Source organism: Danio aesculapii, chromosome 11 (assembly GCF_903798145.1).
Source record: "Danio aesculapii chromosome 11, fDanAes4.1, whole genome shotgun sequence".
Classification (NCBI taxonomy): Eukaryota; Metazoa; Chordata; class Actinopteri; order Cypriniformes; family Danionidae; genus Danio; species Danio aesculapii.
The window spans coordinates 16,588,724-16,609,723 of NC_079445.1; the positions used below are offsets into that span (position 1 = coordinate 16,588,724).

General features: G+C 36.2%; 1 protein-coding gene across 3 annotated transcripts in view; it reads right to left on the reverse strand.

The window, feature by feature from the left end:
• myom2a (myomesin 2a) overlaps positions 1-21,000 on the reverse strand; it is a 46,678-nt gene that overhangs the window by 2,628 nt on the left and 23,050 nt on the right. For all 3 annotated transcript variants that reach the window (XM_056468291.1, XM_056468289.1, XM_056468290.1), the window contains 21 exons: positions 19,179-19,353; positions 16,493-16,614; positions 15,206-15,393; positions 13,300-13,426; positions 10,319-10,497; positions 10,122-10,236; positions 9,311-9,470; positions 7,681-7,787; positions 7,550-7,594; positions 7,319-7,455; positions 5,150-5,294; positions 4,985-5,044; positions 4,810-4,877; positions 4,611-4,724; positions 4,062-4,149; positions 2,715-2,753; positions 2,487-2,592; positions 2,236-2,399; positions 1,397-1,433; positions 1,265-1,287; positions 931-986 (listed from right to left, as the gene is read on the reverse strand). In XM_056468291.1, coding sequence (XP_056324266.1) covers positions 931-986; positions 1,265-1,287; positions 1,397-1,433; positions 2,236-2,399; positions 2,487-2,592; positions 2,715-2,753; positions 4,062-4,149; positions 4,611-4,724; positions 4,810-4,877; positions 4,985-5,044; positions 5,150-5,294; positions 7,319-7,455; positions 7,550-7,594; positions 7,681-7,787; positions 9,311-9,470; positions 10,122-10,236; positions 10,319-10,497; positions 13,300-13,426; positions 15,206-15,393; positions 16,493-16,614; positions 19,179-19,353 — 2,255 coding nt within the window. The remainder of the gene's footprint in view (positions 1-930; positions 987-1,264; positions 1,288-1,396; positions 1,434-2,235; positions 2,400-2,486; positions 2,593-2,714; positions 2,754-4,061; positions 4,150-4,610; positions 4,725-4,809; positions 4,878-4,984; positions 5,045-5,149; positions 5,295-7,318; positions 7,456-7,549; positions 7,595-7,680; positions 7,788-9,310; positions 9,471-10,121; positions 10,237-10,318; positions 10,498-13,299; positions 13,427-15,205; positions 15,394-16,492; positions 16,615-19,178; positions 19,354-21,000) is intronic.

A 21,000-nucleotide genomic window follows, 5' to 3' on the forward strand; every position in this document is an offset into this window, starting at 1 on the left:
AACGTAGTTTGGATAGATGGAAATTATGAGTGATAATAAAGTGTTCATGCAGCACACCATAGTTTTATGATAGAGATTATGAGCTATAATAATGTGTTCATGCAGCACGTCGTAGTTTGTATAGATGCAGATTATGAGCAATAATAATGTGTTCAGTGCACTGTACTTTGTATAGCTGGAGATCATTCATTCATTCATTCATTCATTCATTCATTCATTCATTCATTTTCTTTTTAGCTTAATAAAGTGCAATGTAGTTTGTATAGCTGAAGATTATGATCGATAATAAAGTGCACACCACAGTTTGTATATGGAGAATATGAGCGATAATAATTAACCAGTATTCAAACTGCACTGGTGGTAAAGAGGTACTAGAGTAATTAACCACAAGGGTCAGTTCCACCCCACTCCATTTTCCTGGTTGTATTTGAATTAGGGACTCCGAATTGATGTCTGTTTATCCTCATCCCCATCAAGCACTGCATTAATCCAAATCAATAAGGGCATGTTTTCATTTTGCATTGTGTGTTGTTTGTTTCACGATAATGGCGATGGAATGTAGTTGTATAAGTTATGTGACTGAATCACCAGAATAGATATCGAGGCTGAAAAACAACACTGCAGACAAATGGCTACAGGTAAATGCCATAATGTTAGCTTTCTAAACGTTAGCATGTTAAAGTACTGTGGGGATGTATAGTACCTAATCTGCTGGACTAGACAATGCTCTGAAGTTTATTTATTTCCCACAAATGGTGTTCTAAGGACATAATTCCCAGTTTTAGTAGTGCAAACACACCAAACAGTGGACACTACGTTCCACCTATAGTTCTAGGAACTGCAAAAAACTCAAGCCAACCCATTTAATTAAGTGGAAGCTTATTTAATATCTAGTTTTAATGAGGATATGTAAAGTAAAGGACACATTACCTTCTTTTCCATAATGGTGACAACATCTGGCAGACCACCCATCACTCTACCACGGTCTACAGAGGGCAAATAAGTCATTTAACACATTTGGACACTGTTTCCAATAAAAAAAAAAAAGACAGGTGTGTTTTACAAATGTCAATTTGATAATAAATAGGTTATTTCACATATAAAAATCTGGGTCATAATTCTGAAATATGAACGCATTCCTAAGCTTATTAAATGGGATTATTGTAATTGTACAAAGCTTTATACTTCCTGAGTTCAAGTATGCATGAACATCGGATTAGACCCTTATTAATGTTGCATTTAAGCAGTTCCCAGAAATACTCACTCTTCTCAGCAAAGGCAGCCGCTCTGATGAAAGAAGTAGAGAAAATGTCAGTGTGTTTGGCTCAGTATTTGAGCTGATTCTTCAGAAGAATCCTAATTATGTTAAGAAAATTAACTATGAACTTTCTCTTACTTCAGTCTCTGGAATTCTGCATAGGCATCAGTGTATGCTGTTGAAACAAATTAACCCAATAAATAACACATTATGAAATAAAAATAAATGAGAAATTCTGTTTATATGTGCCAAAATTGGCCTTTGAAATGGTTTAGAAATATTACCATTTACATAACAATTATATACCAAAGTTTTTGGTAACATTTTACAATAAGATCCTTTAGCTAACAATGGTTAAACATTAACAGTATATCATTAGTCAATAAAAAGATGTTCAAGCAGTTTATGTTCACTTCCATAAAAAAATACTAAATGAAATCTAATGTTTTGTTCAAATTAAATGATATAAGATTAATCAATGCATCATAAGTATTAATTTGTCTGAACTATTGTCAAACTATTGTACTAATGGATTTTCCTCATTATCACCCAAGGACAGATTTACCACCCTGCCAAAAAATAACAAAAAGAATCGCTGTTCAAAAACAGTATCAGTTTTATTGACCTTATTCTTCAATGCGGAAGTGCGCTCAATTTGGCGATTTTTTTAGAACTTCTGATTCAGTTGCCTATGGGAGAAATGACTAGGAATAATAAACGACAGACAATCATCAAACTACTCTACAAGCAAGTGTTTGCATGACTATACAGACAAAGCAGTATAGTATAATAAGAAAATACCAGTTTGCAACATCAAGCAGCATAACGAGCTGTTTTTAACGCCTAAAAATGAATGGAAGTGAACGAGACCGGAGGTCTCGAGCCAAAAAGATTCAAATGGCTGTGCCCACTCGTACGCAAAGAAAAAGGTGAATATGTCAAATGCTGAGCCTGAATCATTCAGCTGTTCAACTTGCCTTGTCCAGAAAGGTCAAAGTTACGAGTATGTGCTTTTTTCCCATCATGAATCTCAATGGTATAAGAACCCTTTTCCTTATCCGTGGGCTCACAGATCTGCATCCAGGCCATCTCAGATGTGCCACCGATTCTCATCTTCTCTGAGGAGGAGATCTTACTCTCTCTAAAAAACAATACCACAAAAAAAGTCATGAACCATGAATCATGAACCAGATCAAATCCAAAAAAAATTCTTGTCATGCAGATGTACCTGTGAAACCAGCTGGCTTTCATCTCCTCGGTGTAGTATTTCATGTAGCACTGCAGTCTGATTCCCTCTGGTGTGCACTGAAGAACCAGATCAGAGGCAGAGGAACCTGTGATGGAACACAAACCATTCAAACTGCAGGAGTAATAATACCTCTACACTGAATCTGAATGAATAAATAAATGAATGAATGAATGAATGAATGAATGAAAAATAAAATTGTAAACATACCAGCAATGCTGGCGATGGCATTGATGATATCCTCAAACACTGCCCAAAAGAGAATAAAAAATATATATATTTTAACATGATAAATAATGTCTGAAAATAATTTCATGTCAAATTCCTGACACTTTCCTCACTTTCACTGATTAGAAAACTGAATTTCCATGACCTATGTGCACTAAGCAGACAAATGTATATATTCATTAATCTGGTGTTGTCATGTCACATCTGTTTAAAACACAGCGCTTGCCTTATTGCTTATTCGATTCAAGACCCTTGTTAATATTTTTGATTAGATTATAACATGAATACTCCATTGATCGATACATTAAATAATGCTTCTTCTACACCAATCTAAGTGTTTATATAAGCATGATTATCTTCATAATGATATAGCAAATTGTAACAAACAGTGGCAGAGAATAAATATAAAAAATGTAGTATAATACTACTGTATATACTCATACTACACTACAATACTCATTGATTTTTAGTGGGTGTACACTTTTGTTTATATGTATCAATTAAGTTTTTCTACACTGTATTCTCATTTATCATAATTTTGTAAATAATATTTATTTTATTTTTGTAATTTTTTTATATTATTTGCTGTTGTTGTCTTTTTAGTAATGCTCAATTGTTTATATTTGTTTATTTATTCCTTTTTCTCTGCTTTTCATTTTGTCTCTTTTCAGTACAGAGGGTCGCTGGTTTTGGGTGGGCTTTACTAAGAGAAACCTTCTCCTGACGGAGCCTGGGAGTGGTCAGATGCCACACCGGTAAAACTTTAAAGAGGATAGAAAGAGTACTGGTTGCAGAGGCAAAAAAGTCAGCAATTCAATTCAGTGACCATTTATGCCACCTAATATAGGCATTAACATTTAACATATTCCATTATAAGAAGTGTTTAGTTATTTTGAAATTATTTTATTAAGTTATTTTTATGAATATATTTTTTTTTTCAGCAAAATACTTAACACATTTCTTTATTAAATACTTAATACTTTTTTGCATAAAATGACAATTGGTTAAAATAACAACATATTTGCTGTGATTTCATACCTAATTGTATTAATTTTTAGACAACAGAATACCAATATTTTTAACTTTAGATTAGGAAAGATAAGAATAATGGATACCATTATATACAGAATAAGAAATCATTATTTGCTAGAATAACTGGAGTTATTTGCTGGAGTTTCAATCACAACAAAAGTAAATATTTCTTATTTTGACCAAAACTTCAGGAAAAGAATAAAGCTCTAAAACGTAAGGTTTTTATTTGAATTGACAGATAAAGAAAAGACACAAAAGAAATGATGCAATATGCATATCCTCAGTTCAGAGACAGACCTTTGCCAGAGATGTCATAGACAGAGGTGTCCTTTCCACGGTCATCACTCAGTACAGCTTTGTAAATTCCCTGGTCTTTCCTGGAGAACTGTTAAAAATTAAAGCAAAACAAAGTAATTAAACACTAAGATATACAAAGCTCTTCTAAACACTGTATTTATTTTAAAGGTGATGGAAGTAGGTTAATGGCTATTCTAAACCCTAATATGTCTGCAGATATTTAAGAAGTGAACATACTTGTAATCTAAAAAACAATGCTAAAGTGGGTAAATCTCCTTTGAAAATGTGCATTTCATGTCTTTGTTTTGGTCTATTCAGTAGGTCTTTTTTTATTCAGTTCTAAAAATCCATATGAGGTGGATTTAATTAGCATTTAATTAGCAAATAATACAAATATTACAAATGTAAAAATTTGCTGAAATTAGCTGGTTTCATTAATCTGGCAACCTGCTTGAAGCCTGTCCACACTATGAATTTGGACTGCAATAGCTAGTTCCATTTTAAATACTGCACCTTTAATGCTTAATAAACTTGTGGTTGCTAGCATACCATTGGGATTGGAAGAGAACAAGATCCAGACATTGGGTTTGGTTGAACATCAACTGTAATTTCTTCTTCTTCTTTAAACCAGGTGAATTTAGTCTCTTTCTTCACATTGGCCAACTACGGCGTAAACATTAGGTGAGAACAGCGATATGAAACTATGGTATGAACATTTAGCACTCTTTTAATATTGGCCTGCATTTACCTTGCAGACAAGCATCACTGTGCAGTCGTCTGTCACATAGAAAGACAAGTACTCCGAGAAGTGAGGGCCTGAGAGAAGCAGAATAATAATGTAAAAGATCGATAAAAGTAAGCTGATAACATGATACGAACAACAGTGAGATGTTTTGTGGCTTTTTTTGTTCTGTTTCGCAAACCTTGTTTTCGGATGTGCTCCTTTCTCTGGAAGTCGGCCTCTTTTAGAGCAACCTTGAATGCTAGAATAAGACAAACGCAATGAACAATTGGTCACTGAGGATTTTTTTTCTACAGAAATCCCACAACTACACTGTGACTGGATCTAGATGAAGTTAGGCTCTTACCATCTCCCACAAGGACCAGGGAGCTTTGGCTCTTGGCTTTGCCATCGTGAATCTGAATGGTGTAAGTGCCTTCATTGGCCTTGGTGAAGTGCTCAATAGTCATCTGAATGATTCCAGTGGAAACATCATGGCTGATTTTGTAACCCTAATTGCACAGTGAAATCATTTTATTGATACTTTTATCAGGGTATGAAGGTTTTAACTGATAAATAGTACATACATACAGTGCGCACATACATACATACATAAGTAAATGAATGAGTGAGTGAATACCTAATTTTTATTCATTCATTCATTTTCTTTTTGGCTTAGCCCCTGGGGTTAATCTAGGGTCGCCACAGCTGGATGAACCGTCAACTTATGCAGCATATGTTTTACGCAGTGGATGCCCTTCCAGCTGCAACCCATCATTGGGAAACATCCATGCACTCTCATTCACACACATCCACTACAGACAATTTAGTTTATCCAATTCACCTATAGCGCATGCCTTTGGACTTGTGGGGGTAACCGGATCACCTGGAGGAAACCCACAGGAACATGGGGAGAACATGCAAACTCCACACAGAAATACCATCTGACCCAGCCTTGGTGTGAGGTGATTGTGCTACCCACTGCGCCACCATGATGCCATACCCAATTTCATTTTTTAAAATAATAAACTATAAATACTACAATTAGTAAATAATAACCGGAATAATAACTGGATACTTTGACATAACATTAATAATAACTAGACAAGCACAATGTAAGTGGTGGCAAAATATTTGTTGCTGGGTGCTTGCTAGGCTGTTACTTCAGTGTTGTAGAATGCTGCAAGGAAGTTGCTAGGCTGCTTTGAATGGTTGGTATGGTCAGGGTGTAGCTACACAGTTGCTATAAAGTTACTTACAAACCCATAATAACCCTAGTACTTCCTTAGAAACCACATGGCAGCACGCTAGCAACCCAAATACTGTGGCAATCACCTACAACACTCAAGCAACTACACTAAATACTCTAGCAACCATCCAGTACACCCTTGAAACCTAACAGCCTAGCTACCACATAGCAACCACACAGCCTGCTCCAACCCAGATCAAACACACCTGAACCAATTAATTGGGACCAGACGCAGCACTTGATAATTACCGACAGGTGTGTTTGGTCAGCGTTGGTCAGCTCTCCAGGAACTCTGAAAACTGGACTGACACAGTTTCAATCTGCTAGAACTTCTATGTTAAGCTGCTTTGACACAATCTACATTGTAAAAGCGCTATATATGTAAACATGAATTGAACTGAATTTAATTGAACAGGGTTGGTAACCCCTGTCCTAGCAACTACATAGCATCACTTTAGCAACCATTCAGAACCCCTAAGAAACCACCTATAATATCTTGGAAACAAACAGAAACCATAACAATCACTAAGCAACAACCAACAACCACTGGGTTACTAATTTTCACTTTTTTGTTTAAAGCAGAAAACAAAAATGACTTAAAATTTGTTTTGTCAAACACTGTCATTTAATTTAATACTGTAATTAAAATATGAATAAACTTTCAAAACTTTAACTATAGAAAATAATACACAATAATTCAATTATTCTGCTAATTATTTGTGAATGTAATATTCATACAAGTGCGCTTGAAATTTACAATGTTTATTTTTTAGGCCACATTGTTATACTTAAGGTGAAAATTGAATCAGTCCAAGTTAATCTACTGAAAAAGTCTTCATTGAATGTCTGACCACTGGCTTGTGTGTTTGGAGTGGCGGTTCTACTGTTGACATCAACCCGAGGGCTTTCATTGCAACTGTATATTAATACCCTCTCTTACAGCTAGTTTGCTATAAGGGAATGATGCCCAAAGAAATATTCCATTGCAGTTGGAAGTACATCAACATATTAAGATAGGAGAGTCAGCAACTTCTGGTTCACATTGCTACGCAGTTGCTAATGTGTGTGGTTGTTAGAGTACTCCATTGTGGTTGCTAGGGTGCACTAAAATGATAAGCTACGTATAAACACCATAGAAACTCTACATTAGAATATATATAGCAACATCCTGGCAACCACCAATACTAATATATGCCTATTATAGTAAATAAGGTATTTGGGAAATATCTTTAAAAATGTCATAAATATCACGTGTGATTTTAGTTTTAGTGTAGTGCTGGGCTGTACCTCAGTGCTTGAGATGGCTTTATCGTTGACAATGAACCTATAGTTGACAGAGGAGGACAGTTTCAGAGCCTGAACCCAAAAACGCACATGACCCTTCTCCAGAATCTCATAATTCAGCTCCGTCTTCAGTGGAACAACTGATGAAAAAGTCGAAAGTAAATGAAAGTCAAAATAAAATAATTTCCATGAAATGGCTCAAAGCATGCATAAAAACATCTATAAGCAACTTACTGGGGTGTCTGATGTTGTAGCTCAGATCAAGCATTTTTTTGAGCTCTATAAAGGAAAACAGGGATTATATTCACTGAGCTCCTCCTTTGTAAGTAAATAAAGGAAAGGAAATTTACACCCAAATCTCTGACCTTCTTCATTGACAGAGTAACTGGATGAAACTCCATCTGTATCAGTCACTGCAACAGAGTAGATTCCCAGATCCTCCTTCTCAGGGTTCACAAATGTCAACTTTGAGCTTGTAGAAATAACACATGGCAGCTTGTTAAATTACACCACTTCACTCTTGCACAATACTTCAATATATTATGAAGATGTTGTAATATTTGTTGACTATAATTTTTTTTGAGCTGGTTGCAAATTATATGAATTAATAACACCTTTTTCTATAATGTGCTCACAAGCCAGACATAGTTAAAAAAAAATTATAATTACCACCAAATAAAAATTTACCCACTATTTATTCACCCTCAAGTGGTTGCTAAACTTTTTATTCTGTTGAACATGAAAGAAGATATTTTTAAGGAAACTCAAAGCTTGTAACTATTGATTTCAACATTAGGAAGACTAAATACTATGGCAGGCAATGGTGGTTACAGGTTTCCATCCTTTTTCATGTGATCTTCCGTAGTGTTCAACAGAGGAAAGAGAGTCAAACATGTTTGAAACAAAATGTAATTTTTGGGTGCACTATAATTTTAAGGCTCGTTTACAACATGAAAGATAACAGTGAATCCCTTAAAAAAATTAACCATGCTTTTTGTTTTTATTTTTTGTAGTAAAAAAGTATTCCTTTACATTTGTATAACCACAGTTTTACTACAAATTCCCTGGTTAAACTTTGGTTAGATTTGTAAAATCATAGATCATTTATGAATAAAATGTCCACACCTATGCGAATAAATAATAACTTCCAGTTTATCATGCACATATCACATCTGGGGGGCTAATAATTTTGACTTCAACTGTATGTCGGGTGTAAATAAAAAAATATTATTTTATGCTACTGTAAACACTGTTAACCCTTTCAGGAGTCCCACTGACTCCCTTGTGTGAGTTTTATTAAAGTGACTGTTATTTAGAATGCACCGCTTAATGTTTTCATGGTTTCATCAGGTTTAGCTCAATAAACTTGTAGCTAGATTAAAGCATTTAATGTTTGTAGTGTCTTTTCTGCCATGTTAGCCTGCACTGCAGTGGAGAGATTAGAGCTGCTGGATTTACAACATGTAAATTCATCAACTTCTCCCAAAATACATGAAAATATGTGTCTGTATAACTAGAAGAAGTATAGAACAAACATTCTAGTAACATAAACATTGTGTATATAATACAGGTGTGTCCAAACTTGGTACTGGAGGGACGGTGTCCTGCATAGTTTAGCTCCAACTTCCTTCAACACACCTGCCTGGAACTTTCAAGTATACTTAGAAAAAGCATGATTCAGCTGGTTCGGGTGTGTTTAATTGGGGTTGGAACTAAAATATGCAGGACACCGACTATCCGGGACCGAGTTTGGGCAGCCCTGGTCTAATCTGAATAAAGCACATCGTTTATTTATGTTTAAAAATAATTAATATTGCCCTCACCACAAGCATCAGGATGTATTTTACAAACCATAAATATTATGTTTTGCTAGTACTAAAATTAACTTTACTGGTTTGAAAACACTGACAAATAGTGAAAAAACTGATAAAGCTTTTAGGTGTTGCCATACGTGTTGAAGGGTTCATGTCAAAAATCCACACAGATCTAACATACTGTCTTCCAGAAGATGTGATGGAGGCTCTGCTTGATTCAGTGACTTCCTGGTAGGACTTTGACCAAATGAACTTGGAGGTCTCAGAAACCTCACAGGCTTCAAACTTCAGGAAAATGTCACCAGTCTCTTCATCCACACCGCACACAATCTCCTTTGTACCTTAAAAACAAAACAAGCAGGATAATAATAAATAAGCTTTCATATCTTGCATAAACACAAAAGGAGTTATCTATTCCAATATTCACTGCCGTACACGAAGTAGAAAACAGAAGGTTGGACAAAATGTATATGCTGCACATTAAAGAGACAGTTCACCCTAAAATTAAGTTTTTGTTTCTTTCTTCGAAACACAAAAGAAGATAATTTGAAGAATGTAGGAAAGTACCAGCCATTGACTTCCTAAGTTTTATTCCTACACTGTTAAACAGGGTTCCACACAATTCATTCACATTGTCCCAACACAATTTAATAAGTTTTGACAAATGTTAGTGGATTGAACATAAAAAATTAAGTTGTCTCAAAAATCTCAATGATTCAACTCATTCTAAATAAGTAGTTTGAACAATGTTTTACTTTGTACTATTACTAGTACTGTTTTGTACTATGGATGTCAATAGCTGCTCCAACATTCTTCAGAATATCTTGTTTTGTGTTCAACAGAAGAAAAACAAATCATAAAAGTTTATAACCACTTGAGCGTTAACAAATGGTGATGAAGTATCTTTTTTTTTTTTTTTTGGTAAACTATCCCTTTAATGAATTATAGTTATTAAGTGCTTTTAATTGGTGGTAAAGCAGTATTGTAGTTACCTGGCAGTGCTTTTGCACATACAGGATCAGACAAGTCTGAGGCTTTTCCAACACCTTTATCGTTCACAGCCCGCACTCTGAACACATACGATGCTCCAGTTTCCAGTCCAGTGACCTACAGATGAGTGTACAAACATCTGAGTATGCTTTTTTTCTTCAGTGTTGTGTAATTTGTTTTGAGAATTCTGGTGCTATACCTTCAGGAAGCAATGTCCAACTTTTTCAGCATTTACAGTGGCAAAATCTGATGAGCCCTTCTTAGCCATGTCCACAAAATAACCAGTGACAGGACTCTGTCCAGTGTACGCAGGGGGTTTCCACTGCACCAAAATGGAGGTGTCACGCACTTCCCAGAAACTGATGTCATATGCTGGACCTGATGACAAATAGAGAAAGTATCAGTTTAGACAAGATGTGCATTATGTGTGTAAATATATATACTGTATACTCATGGGCTACTTTAATACTTATCACCTATCAAACTGCTTAACTCAAAAATTTAATCGCCTTAAAGGGTGAAATTAAAATTTTGTCAATAATTTATCATGGTCTTCTGAACCCCCAAGACCTTCGTACATCTTCAGCATCCAAAGTCAAATTTTATAAATGAGAGCTTCCTCATCCACCATAGACAGCAACGGTCCTGAGACATTCCAAGTCCAGAAAGGTACCAAAAATACTTCAAAATTGTCCACATGACTTCAGTGGTTCAATCAGAACATTATGAAGCTGCAAGAATGTTTGTGTGTGCACATAAAATAAAAAACTTTATTTAACAGTTCTCCTCAGTGTCAGTATAGTGTGCACGTGCAAAAGAGCACATTGTACTGATGTATATCCCGGAAGGCCATGTAGAACACCCTCTGTTTGAAACAAAACACAAGCTCATTAAAGATATACCATTGAAGTCAGAATTATTAGCCCCCTTTTATTTTTTTTTCTTATTTAAATATTTACCAAATTATGTTTAACAGAGGAAGGACATTTTCACAGTATATTTAATATAATTTTTTTCTTATTTGTTTTATTTCAGCTAGAATAAAAGCAGTTTTTAATTTTTTGAAAACCATTTAAGGTCATAATTAATAGCCCCTTTAAGCTATATAAATGTTTGGGACATTTAATGAATCTGGATCGTTATAGTCTATGGAGAAATAAGAGAGATCACAGATTTCATCTAAAAAAATCTTATTTTCTATTCCTAAGTTGTACAAAGGTATCTGGGTTTTGAATGACATGAGGGTGAGTATTTAAAAAAAACAAGTTTATTTTTTTGGAGGGTAAACTAACCATTTAATCATATGGCCATAATTCAATGCATATAGGCAATTCAATCTAAGCATCGGATAAGAATGAAAAATACTTTAAGTGACTTTAAACCTGGCATTGTTGTTTGTCTGGTCTGAGAACTAAAAACAAAACAAAAAAATGTCTCTGATCTATTGGGATCTACTGCACTTTTCCCCCTGCCATTTTGCAATTGGAAATTAGCCATGTAATTAGATTTAAGCCTCAAATCATGTGTCAACTGCTGCTGTTGGTCAAAAGAGTGAGTCTGGTGGCAGTATAGGACAGATATCAGTTTTGAAAACTAGTGTAAATGAATAAGAAAAGTGTTGTGGAAAAGAATGGATGTTCAGTGTTTTTCATTTTGGTGTCTAAGAGCAGATAACAATATAAAAGATCAGATATTAATAAAATTATTTTCGTTCCTGGTGTAGTTGCAATCTTAAAGGGTTCAATACAATTGGGAAAAACAGAGATATTCAGAAAGGCGTACTTATTATTGTGAAAAGGTCTTAATTCAATAAACCCTACAACCAATGTCTGCAGAAGAACATCTCTAACTTCAAAGCACATTCAACTTTGAAGCAATTTGCATGGTTTCATCCTAATAAGTAAAAAAAAGTGGCCTTGTCTGATATTCAGATAGTAGGGTCAGAATTTGGTGCAAGCATGGATCCTTTCGGTCTTGTATCAATGGTTCAGAGTGGTGATTGTCTGATGGATATTTGATTGGCACACATTTGGCTCTTTAGAACAACTGTGCACGGTTTAAACAGTATTATTGCTAAACATGTCCATCTCTTTATAACTACAGTGTACACATCTTTTTATAGATATTTCTAGCACAGTGTTTCTCAATCCCGAGCCTAACGCCCCATGACACAGCCCACCATACTGAAAAATCCAACTTAAACCAGCCTAGGCTGGTTGGCTGGTTTTAGCTGGTTGACCAGTCTGGTTTTAGAGGGGTTTTGGCCATTTCCAGGCTGGTGTCCAGCCATTTCCAGCCTGGTCTTAGCTGGTCAGGCTGGGAAATGACCAGCTAAAACTAGCTTGACCAGCCTAGCCAGGCTGGGAACCCAGCCAAAACCAGCTATGTCCAGCTTAAACCAGGCTGGTCAAGCTGGTTTTAGCTGGATTTAGCTGGTCACTTTCCAGCCTGACCAGCTAAGACCTGGCTGGAAATGGCTGAAAACCAGCCCAGAAATGGCCAAAACTTCTCTAAAACCAGGCTGGTCAACCAACTAAAACCAGCCAACCAGTCTAGGCTGGTTTAAGCTGGATTTTTCAACAGGGCATTTTGTATGTTTCTCTTTTCACATTAGACGTTAGTTCTAATTTTGACATTAAGTGCTCTGCTAAGTGGACTCCACGAGGCAATCTGTCATTATTTCAGTTTGAAAGGAGAATATTTGTTTCAATCAAATGACTTGTAAGTGTGTGATATTATATTTTAAATTGTGTTTATTTACGGAGGTATATTAGGTCCCACTTCACGCTTCTCTAGTAAGAAGCTGCAGGCAATGCTGTTGTGCAAATACGTGAATGAGCATTCTGAAGTGAAATGAGGTTTCTCGTGCTCAGGTAGAGAGTGACATGTGTAAGGACATGTCAGTCAGAACACAGTTAGGGTTAGGGTTAGGGTTAGGGGCGCAAGAAATGAGATTGAGAAATTCTGTTCTAGCAGGATAATTTACCGTGTCAAAACCAGCCTTTCAAGCTCTACAATTAACTAAATATAAAATATTTGACTCCTCATTTTTTAGAAAACCACGGCGACATATCATTGATATTTATTTAAATGCATTTATTATGTTTTCCTTATTTTTGGGACATTTGTTTAATCTGCAGTATATTGACTATAGATTAGTGTAGTAAACAGGGTACTAACCAGGTTCAGCCATTGTCCAGGCCTCACAGGCAAAGGGTTTGCTTGGCTCTGAAGGCAGGCCAACTCCAGCCAAGTTAGCAGCCTGAATCTTGAACTCATAGAAAACTCCACCGGTCAGATTTTCCACCTGGATCCAGATTTGAAATAACCCGGGATTCAAAAAAATTGTATATTATATACACTACCTGACAAAAGTCTTGTTGTCAATCCCAGTTCTAAGAGCAACAAATAATAACTTGACTTCTAATTGATTATTTGGAAAAGTGGCAGAGGGTTGATTTTTCTGATGAATCATCTGTTGAACTGCATCGCAATTATCACAAATACTGCAGAAGACCTATTGGAGCCTGCATGGACCCAAGGTTTTCGCATAAATCAGTCAAGTTTGATGAAGAAAAAATTATGGATTGGGGTTACATTCAGAATGGGGGTGTGCGAGAGATCTGCAGAGTGGATGGCAACATCAGTAGCCTGAGGTATCAAAACGTTTGTGCTGCCTGTTACATTACAAACCACAGGATGCAAAATCCTCAGCAGGATAGCAGGATAATTCAAAGAATCTTGATGAACTGGGAGTCCTGCAAGAATGCTTTCTTTGCCATTCCAGATGACTTTAATAATAAGTTTTGTAAGTCATTGCGGAGATGTATGGATGCAGTCCTCCAAGCTCATGGGAGTCATACAAAATATTCATTCTTTTTCCACTGCACCATGACTTTATATTCTATAATGTACATTATTACTGTTAAGTGACAAGACTTTTGTCTAAGCAATGTCAAACCTTACTGTCCTAATTGAATAATGAAAAATCAAGGCATGATCATATTTTAATTTGGTAAAATCAGTGTAATCTAGAGGCCTTTGCCTTTCATATAAGCCACTTCAGATACCAAATGATCAACTAGAAGTCAAGTTATTATTTGTTGTTCCTAAAACTTGGATAGGCGACAAGACTTGTCAGGTAGTGTATATATATTTTAGATTTTTTGAAGTGCTGGGCAACTATTTATTGTGATTAAACATATCGATGATAATAATATGTGTGTCCTGTGTATATTTATTATGTATACATAAATACAAATACATGAATAAAAAACAAATATATATGTGATCCTGGATAACAAAACAAGTCTTATGTTGCACAAGGTTATTTATAACAATAAATAAAAATATATTGTATGGCTCAAAATTATAGATTTTTTTCTTTTATGCCAAAAATCATTACAACATTAAGTAAAGATCATGTTTCATAAAGATTTTTTGCAAATTAAATACTGTAAATATATAAAATTTTTATTTTAATTAGTAATGCGTGTTGCTAAGAACTTCATTTAGATAATTGTAAATGCAATTTTCTCAATATTATTATTTTTTTGAACCCTCATGTTACAGATTCTCAAACAATTGTAGCTTGACCAAATATTATCTAATGGAAAGTCATTTCCAACAATGGAAAGCTTACTTATTCGGCTTTCATGTGTTGTAGAAATCTCAATTACAAAAAATGTACACTCATGACTGGTTTTGTGGTCCGACACACGCACGCACGCACGCACGCACGCACGCACGCACGCACGCACGCACGCACGCACGCACGCACACACACACACACACACACACACACACACACACACACACACACACACACACACACACACACACATATATATATATATATATATATATATATATATATATATATATATATATATATATATACTGTATATATATGTATGTATGTACACAGTAAATATACACACAGTACACACACACACATGTTATGTAAATACAAACTTTTACTTTGGTTGTGATTAACCATTGCTTAGCAATGTTTTTTTTTTTGCATTTTGCAACAACTCAAAGTTCTTGAATAGACAGTTAAGAAGTCTATTGATGTAAAGCATACCGTGAAAATCCTGTGGACAGCCGGGCTGGGGCTGACCTCCTTCCAGTCGACTGATCCCGCCTCACGCTTGTCCAGGTAGTAAGAGGTGATCTTAGAGCCGCCAGTGTGTTTGGGGCGTTTCCAGGCCAAAGTCATGGAGGATCCATTACAGTTGAGCAGGCTGATGCCGTATGGAGCAGAGGGAGTAGCTGATCACACACACACAGAGCGAAAGAGAAAAACATTCATCGAGATGGAAAAACAACATGAGTGACTGTGGATGAGCTTTTGTGGTTAAAAAAATAATCAGGCGGAAGATTAAGCAGAATTTTTTAGTTATAGTGATACATATTAGTGTGACTGATTGTGAGTAACACCCATAAATTCATAAATGAGCAAGAAGTTCACTGTGCCTATATATATTTATTGTGTGTGCGTCACAGCAGCAGTGACTATATTCGGAATGAAAGAAGAGATTATTTATTAGATTGGTGCATAAATATCGGAAGAATATAAGTGGATGTAATAAACTTTAGAAATGGAAATATATGACATACATACCATACTCCACTGCTCCCTCTATAAGATAAAATAAGTATTTACTGTATCTGTATGTGGCTTATTAACACTCTAAGAGATATAGATATTATATATCATATGAGGTCATATGAGCAGAGAATGTAACTATACCCACTGATTTCATTGGGTACACTTTAATATTTCTGTTTATATAACCAAAAAATATCCTATGCCTACACCCTTATTTGTTCATCTATAATCGAAAATGCTTATTTTTGAATGATAATACTTCCACACCAGTAGGAGTCAGTATCAACCACTTTATCAATGTCTCATACTGACCAGTGAAACACATCCTACATTATCATTGCTATTGCTATATATATATATATATATATATATATATATATATATACACACTCTTATGTTGGGTATTAGCATATTTTCACATACACAACTAAAATGTTTTCTTGCATTCTACATCTACACCAGTAGCTGTCAATATAAACCACAAGTTGCATACTGGCCAGTAAAATCCATTATAATCAGACACTAAATTGTTTTAGTTAGAAGAATATGTAAAAAAAATGAACTTGACTGTATAATATAATAACAATTCCAGTCTGCAATTAGAGAACTTGAATGCATCATGAGGGTTAATATTTTTGTACATTTAGTATTCTTACTGCATGTCCATTGTAATGTTGGATAATTTAATGATAATACATTTTCCTAACCATTCCATTTCCAAAGACATTGCTACAGAAGTCAGCAAAGTTGTACACTTACTAAGCGCAGCATCAATGAAGAGAGGAGCAGACTCCTGTGACTCCTCACTCAATCCGTATGCATTCACAGCTTGCACCCGGAACACATAGGTATCTCCTGGAGTCAAACCATGGACCACAAACCTGACAAATGCAACTACATATAGTCAAGGGCATCCGGAAAGTATTCATAGTGCTTCACTTTTTCCACATTTTTTATGTTACAGGCTTATTCCAAAATAGATTAAATGCATTCATGTCATCAAAATTAAACACACAATACCCCATAATGACAATACGAAAAAAGATTTTTTGAAATTGTTACAAATTTCTAAAAAAAAAAAAAAAACTGAAGAAAATCACATGTGGATAAGTATTCACAGCCTTTGCTCAATACTCTGTTGATTCTGTTGATGTACCTTTGGCAGCAATTTGAATATAACGCCACAAGCTTGGCACACCTGTCTTTGGGAATTTTTGCCCATTCCTCTTTGCAGTACATCTCAAGCTCTATCAGGTTGGATGGAAAGCAGCCATTTTCAGATCTCTCCAGAGATAGGATTTAGGTCTGGGCTTTGGCTGGGCCACTCAAGAACATTTACCGAGTTTTTGTGAAGCCACTCTATTGATATTTTGGCAGTTTGCTTTGGGTCATTTCCTGCTAGAAGATGAACCGTTGCCCCAGTCTGAGGTTAAGAGCACTCTGAAGCAGGTTTTCATTCAGGATGTCTCTGTACATTGCTGCATTTATCTTTCCCTCTATCCTGACTAGTCTTCCAGTTCCTGCTGCCGAAAAACATCCCCACAGGATGATGCTGCCACCACAGTAGGGATGGTATGATGCTTCACAGTAGGGATGGTATTAGCCTGGTGATGAGCGATGCCTGGTTGTATCCAAAGTAACACCTGGCATTCACTCCAAAGAGTAAAATTTTAGTCTCATCAGACCAAAGAATATTGTTTCTAATGGTCTGAAAGTCCTTGAGATGCCTTTTGGCAAATTCCAGGAGAGGAATGGCTTCGGTCTGGCCACTCTACCATACAGGCCTGATTGGTGAATTGCTGCACAGATGGTTGTCCTTCTGTAAGGTTTTCTTCTCTCCACGGAAGAATGCTGGAGCTCAGACAGAGTGACCATCGGGTTATTGATTACCTCCTTGACTAAGGTACTTCTCCCCCAATCACTCAGCTCAGATGTCCGGCCAGCTTTAGGAATAGTCCTGATGGTTCCAAACATCTTCCACTTATGGATGATGGAGGCCACTGTGCTCATTGGAACTTTCAGAGCAGCAGAATTTTTCTGTAACCTTCCCCAGCCTTGTGCCTCGAGACAATCCTGTCTCGTAGGTCTACAGACAATTCCTTTGTCTTCATGCTTGGTTTCTGCTTTGACATGCACTGTCAACCCTGAGACCTTATATAGACAGGTGTATGCCTTTTCAAATCATGTCCAATCAACTGAATTAACCACAGGTGAATTCCAATTACTAGTCTGAACTAGTCTGAGGGTGTATTTGAAATTGGCCCCTATACACTCATTCACTATTTCCTCCATTAGTCCACTAGTACACTTAAGAGTAAATGAAAATGAGTACTAAGTGCATTTGAGCAACAGAAGGGATGCCATTTTGTTTGTTTGTAGCTGATAAAAAATAAAATAAACTTGATGATCAGACCCTGTAAAATTTATTTAACACTCAGCAAAATTTATATTAGTAATGAAACAAAGGATTTTGATTTCTCATGTACACTTTAACAATTAAACAATATATTATTTATAAACTTACACTGACAGAGTCCCACTGGATGCCAGTATTTAGGAATCCATGTTGTGCACACAGTGCACTCCCACAGTGCATTATGGGTATTCTCTAGCCGCTCAATGTACTTTGGTTGTACACTTGCTATTGTGGTGCATTGTGGAACTGAACTCAAGCATTCCAGATCCTCTACTATGGTTTTGGGCACTATTTCAATGGACTGCTCACTTAACTAGTGCACTGTTAAAGGTCTGATAAAGTGCTTTGAAATTAGCATTTTTTATTAGATATTTTATGTAATTTCAATCGAAACATAAAGACATGGTGGGCCATATAGTAGCCCCTTCCCTTTTTAAAAAACAGCCAATATTATTTCATTTTTATCACAGCTCTGCCAGTGAGAGAGGTTGAGTTCAAGCGCATCAAATGAAAAGCAAATGAAAAGTGTCTTGAAGAGGACGGGGCAGATACTAGAGAGCATTTGATTCGTCAGATGATCTGAAGTATGAGGTGATGTCAAAAAAAACGTTGATCCATTATAGATGGAAGAGACAAACTGCAAGTTTTGAATTTTTATATTTTCTAAATGCAAATTTTTGTCACTGTTTTGGAGCACAGTTGCTTATTGATATGCTCAAGGCTAACATACACTCTCAGAAATAAAGGTACAGGAGCTGTCACTGGGGCAGTACCTTTTCAAAATGTACATATTTGTACCTGAAGGGCCCATAGTGGTCCCTAAAAGATACTTTTTAGGTACATTTGGGCATTAATATGCACCTTTGAGGTACCACTGTGGACTCTTTGGGTACAAATATGCTTCTTTTGAAAAAGTACCACCCCAGTGACAGCTCCTGTACCTTTTTGATTTCACAGGTGTGTTAAGGGTATAGGGGACAATTTAAGTCTAAGACTCACATGATTAACAACTTGGGTTGTGTATTTTACCTGGTGTGTTTGTAAGGTCTGTGGTTACAAGGGAACCAGTCCTTGGATCCGACCACAGAGCCATCAACATAGTAACCCATGAGGTTTGTGGCATGTTTCGGAGCATCCCACTGCACAAAAGCAGAAGTTTTGGTATTTCTGGAGGCAATCACCTGTCCTGGGGCAGAAGGAACACCTGCACAAACCAAAAATTAGAATTAATCATCAGATACTATCAATCATTGACTAAACTGGGATTGGAAGCTGTGAACTGCTGTAGTGAAGGTGACCATGGTGATGTGGGCTTTCACATCGCGTATACAGAAACCACGAGGCTGGTTTCCTGAGAACTAATTTCCACCAAACTATATTCCTAGTTGCAATCACCTCATTTCTAAAAACTGTGAAGTAACATAAGCAGTCTGACAGCAACCACAAGGTCTCCATAAACAAAATCAACAACTGTAAATGGAAGATAAAATTCAACTGGACAAGCTGTGTTTTCATTGTGTGTCCTGTTTCATGATAATAAAGACGGAACATAGTTGTGCATTGTAATGCTACTTATCATCAAGGCTGAGAAAAGAACATAACACCACAGAAAAGACAACAGTTAAATCCACTAGCATAAGCTTTCTGAACGTGCATTTCTTGTAACACTTATCTATTCACCAACCGGCAAACATTTACAATCACTGTAATTCCTATTGTTCTGATCGTTTTAATAACTGTTTATGTTAATTTGTCGATAATAAAGAAGTTTTATAACAATAAAAAGAGATCAACAACAATAAAAAATAACATAGAATACAAATTTAAAATGTAACATTTAAAAGTAATTACTTTAAAGACTCTCCAGATAAAAATTATTGTCTGATAACATTAAAAATATGGCATTGCAAAAGTATGGGTTTGACAATTTGGCTGCAATTGCAGTATTGTCATTTTGGAGCAATTTCTCCTATTGAGTAGATGTACACGAGTCTAGTGTGTCTGATACTGCATCTTGTATCTCATCATGTCTTGAGTTAAAGGAATAGTTTGATTAAAGGTTGGATTTCCAAAAGTTTTTACTCTATTTGAGCACTGATTCTGTTTGATACCCATTCTGTTTGCATTTGTTTAGAATTTAATTAGGTAGGATTTTGCACTCCTAATTCTTCTGGTAAGAACAGTTTTTCTAGCAATAGACCTTGCTCTGAAGGAGATATGCTAATTTAGTCCCCACAAATGGTGTTGCTTGAACAAAAATTGTTCTCAGTTCTAGCAGTGTGAATACACCCAGAAAATAGGTACTTCCTCTAATGGTTCTAGTGTGAAAGCCCCTCATGTTGTTGTGGATAAATGTGAAAGTGGAACTAAAACACCTGCAGTTGAAGTCAAAATTATTCGCTCTCCTGTGAATTTTTTTCTTTCTTTTTCAAATATATATAAAATGCGCGGGCGACGCAGTGGCGCAGTAGGTAGTGCTGTCACCTCACAACAAGAAGGTCGCTGGTTCCAGCCTTGGTTGGGTCAGTTGGTGTTTCTGTTTGGAGTTTGCATGTTCTCCCTGCGTTCACATGGGTTTCCTCTGGGTGCTCCAGTTTCCCCCACAGTCCAAAGATATGACGTACAGGTGAATTGGGTGGGCTGGGTTTTCTGTGGTGTATGGGTGTGGCTGAGTGTGTGTGGATGTTTCCCAGAGATGGGTTGCAGCTGGAAGGGCATCTGCTGCGTAAAAACATGTGCTAGTTAAAACATTCCGCTGTGGCGACCCCGGATTAATAAAGAGACTACGCCGAAAAGAAAAGGAATAAATGAATGAATGAATAAAATGTGTGATGTTTAACAGAGCAAGTAC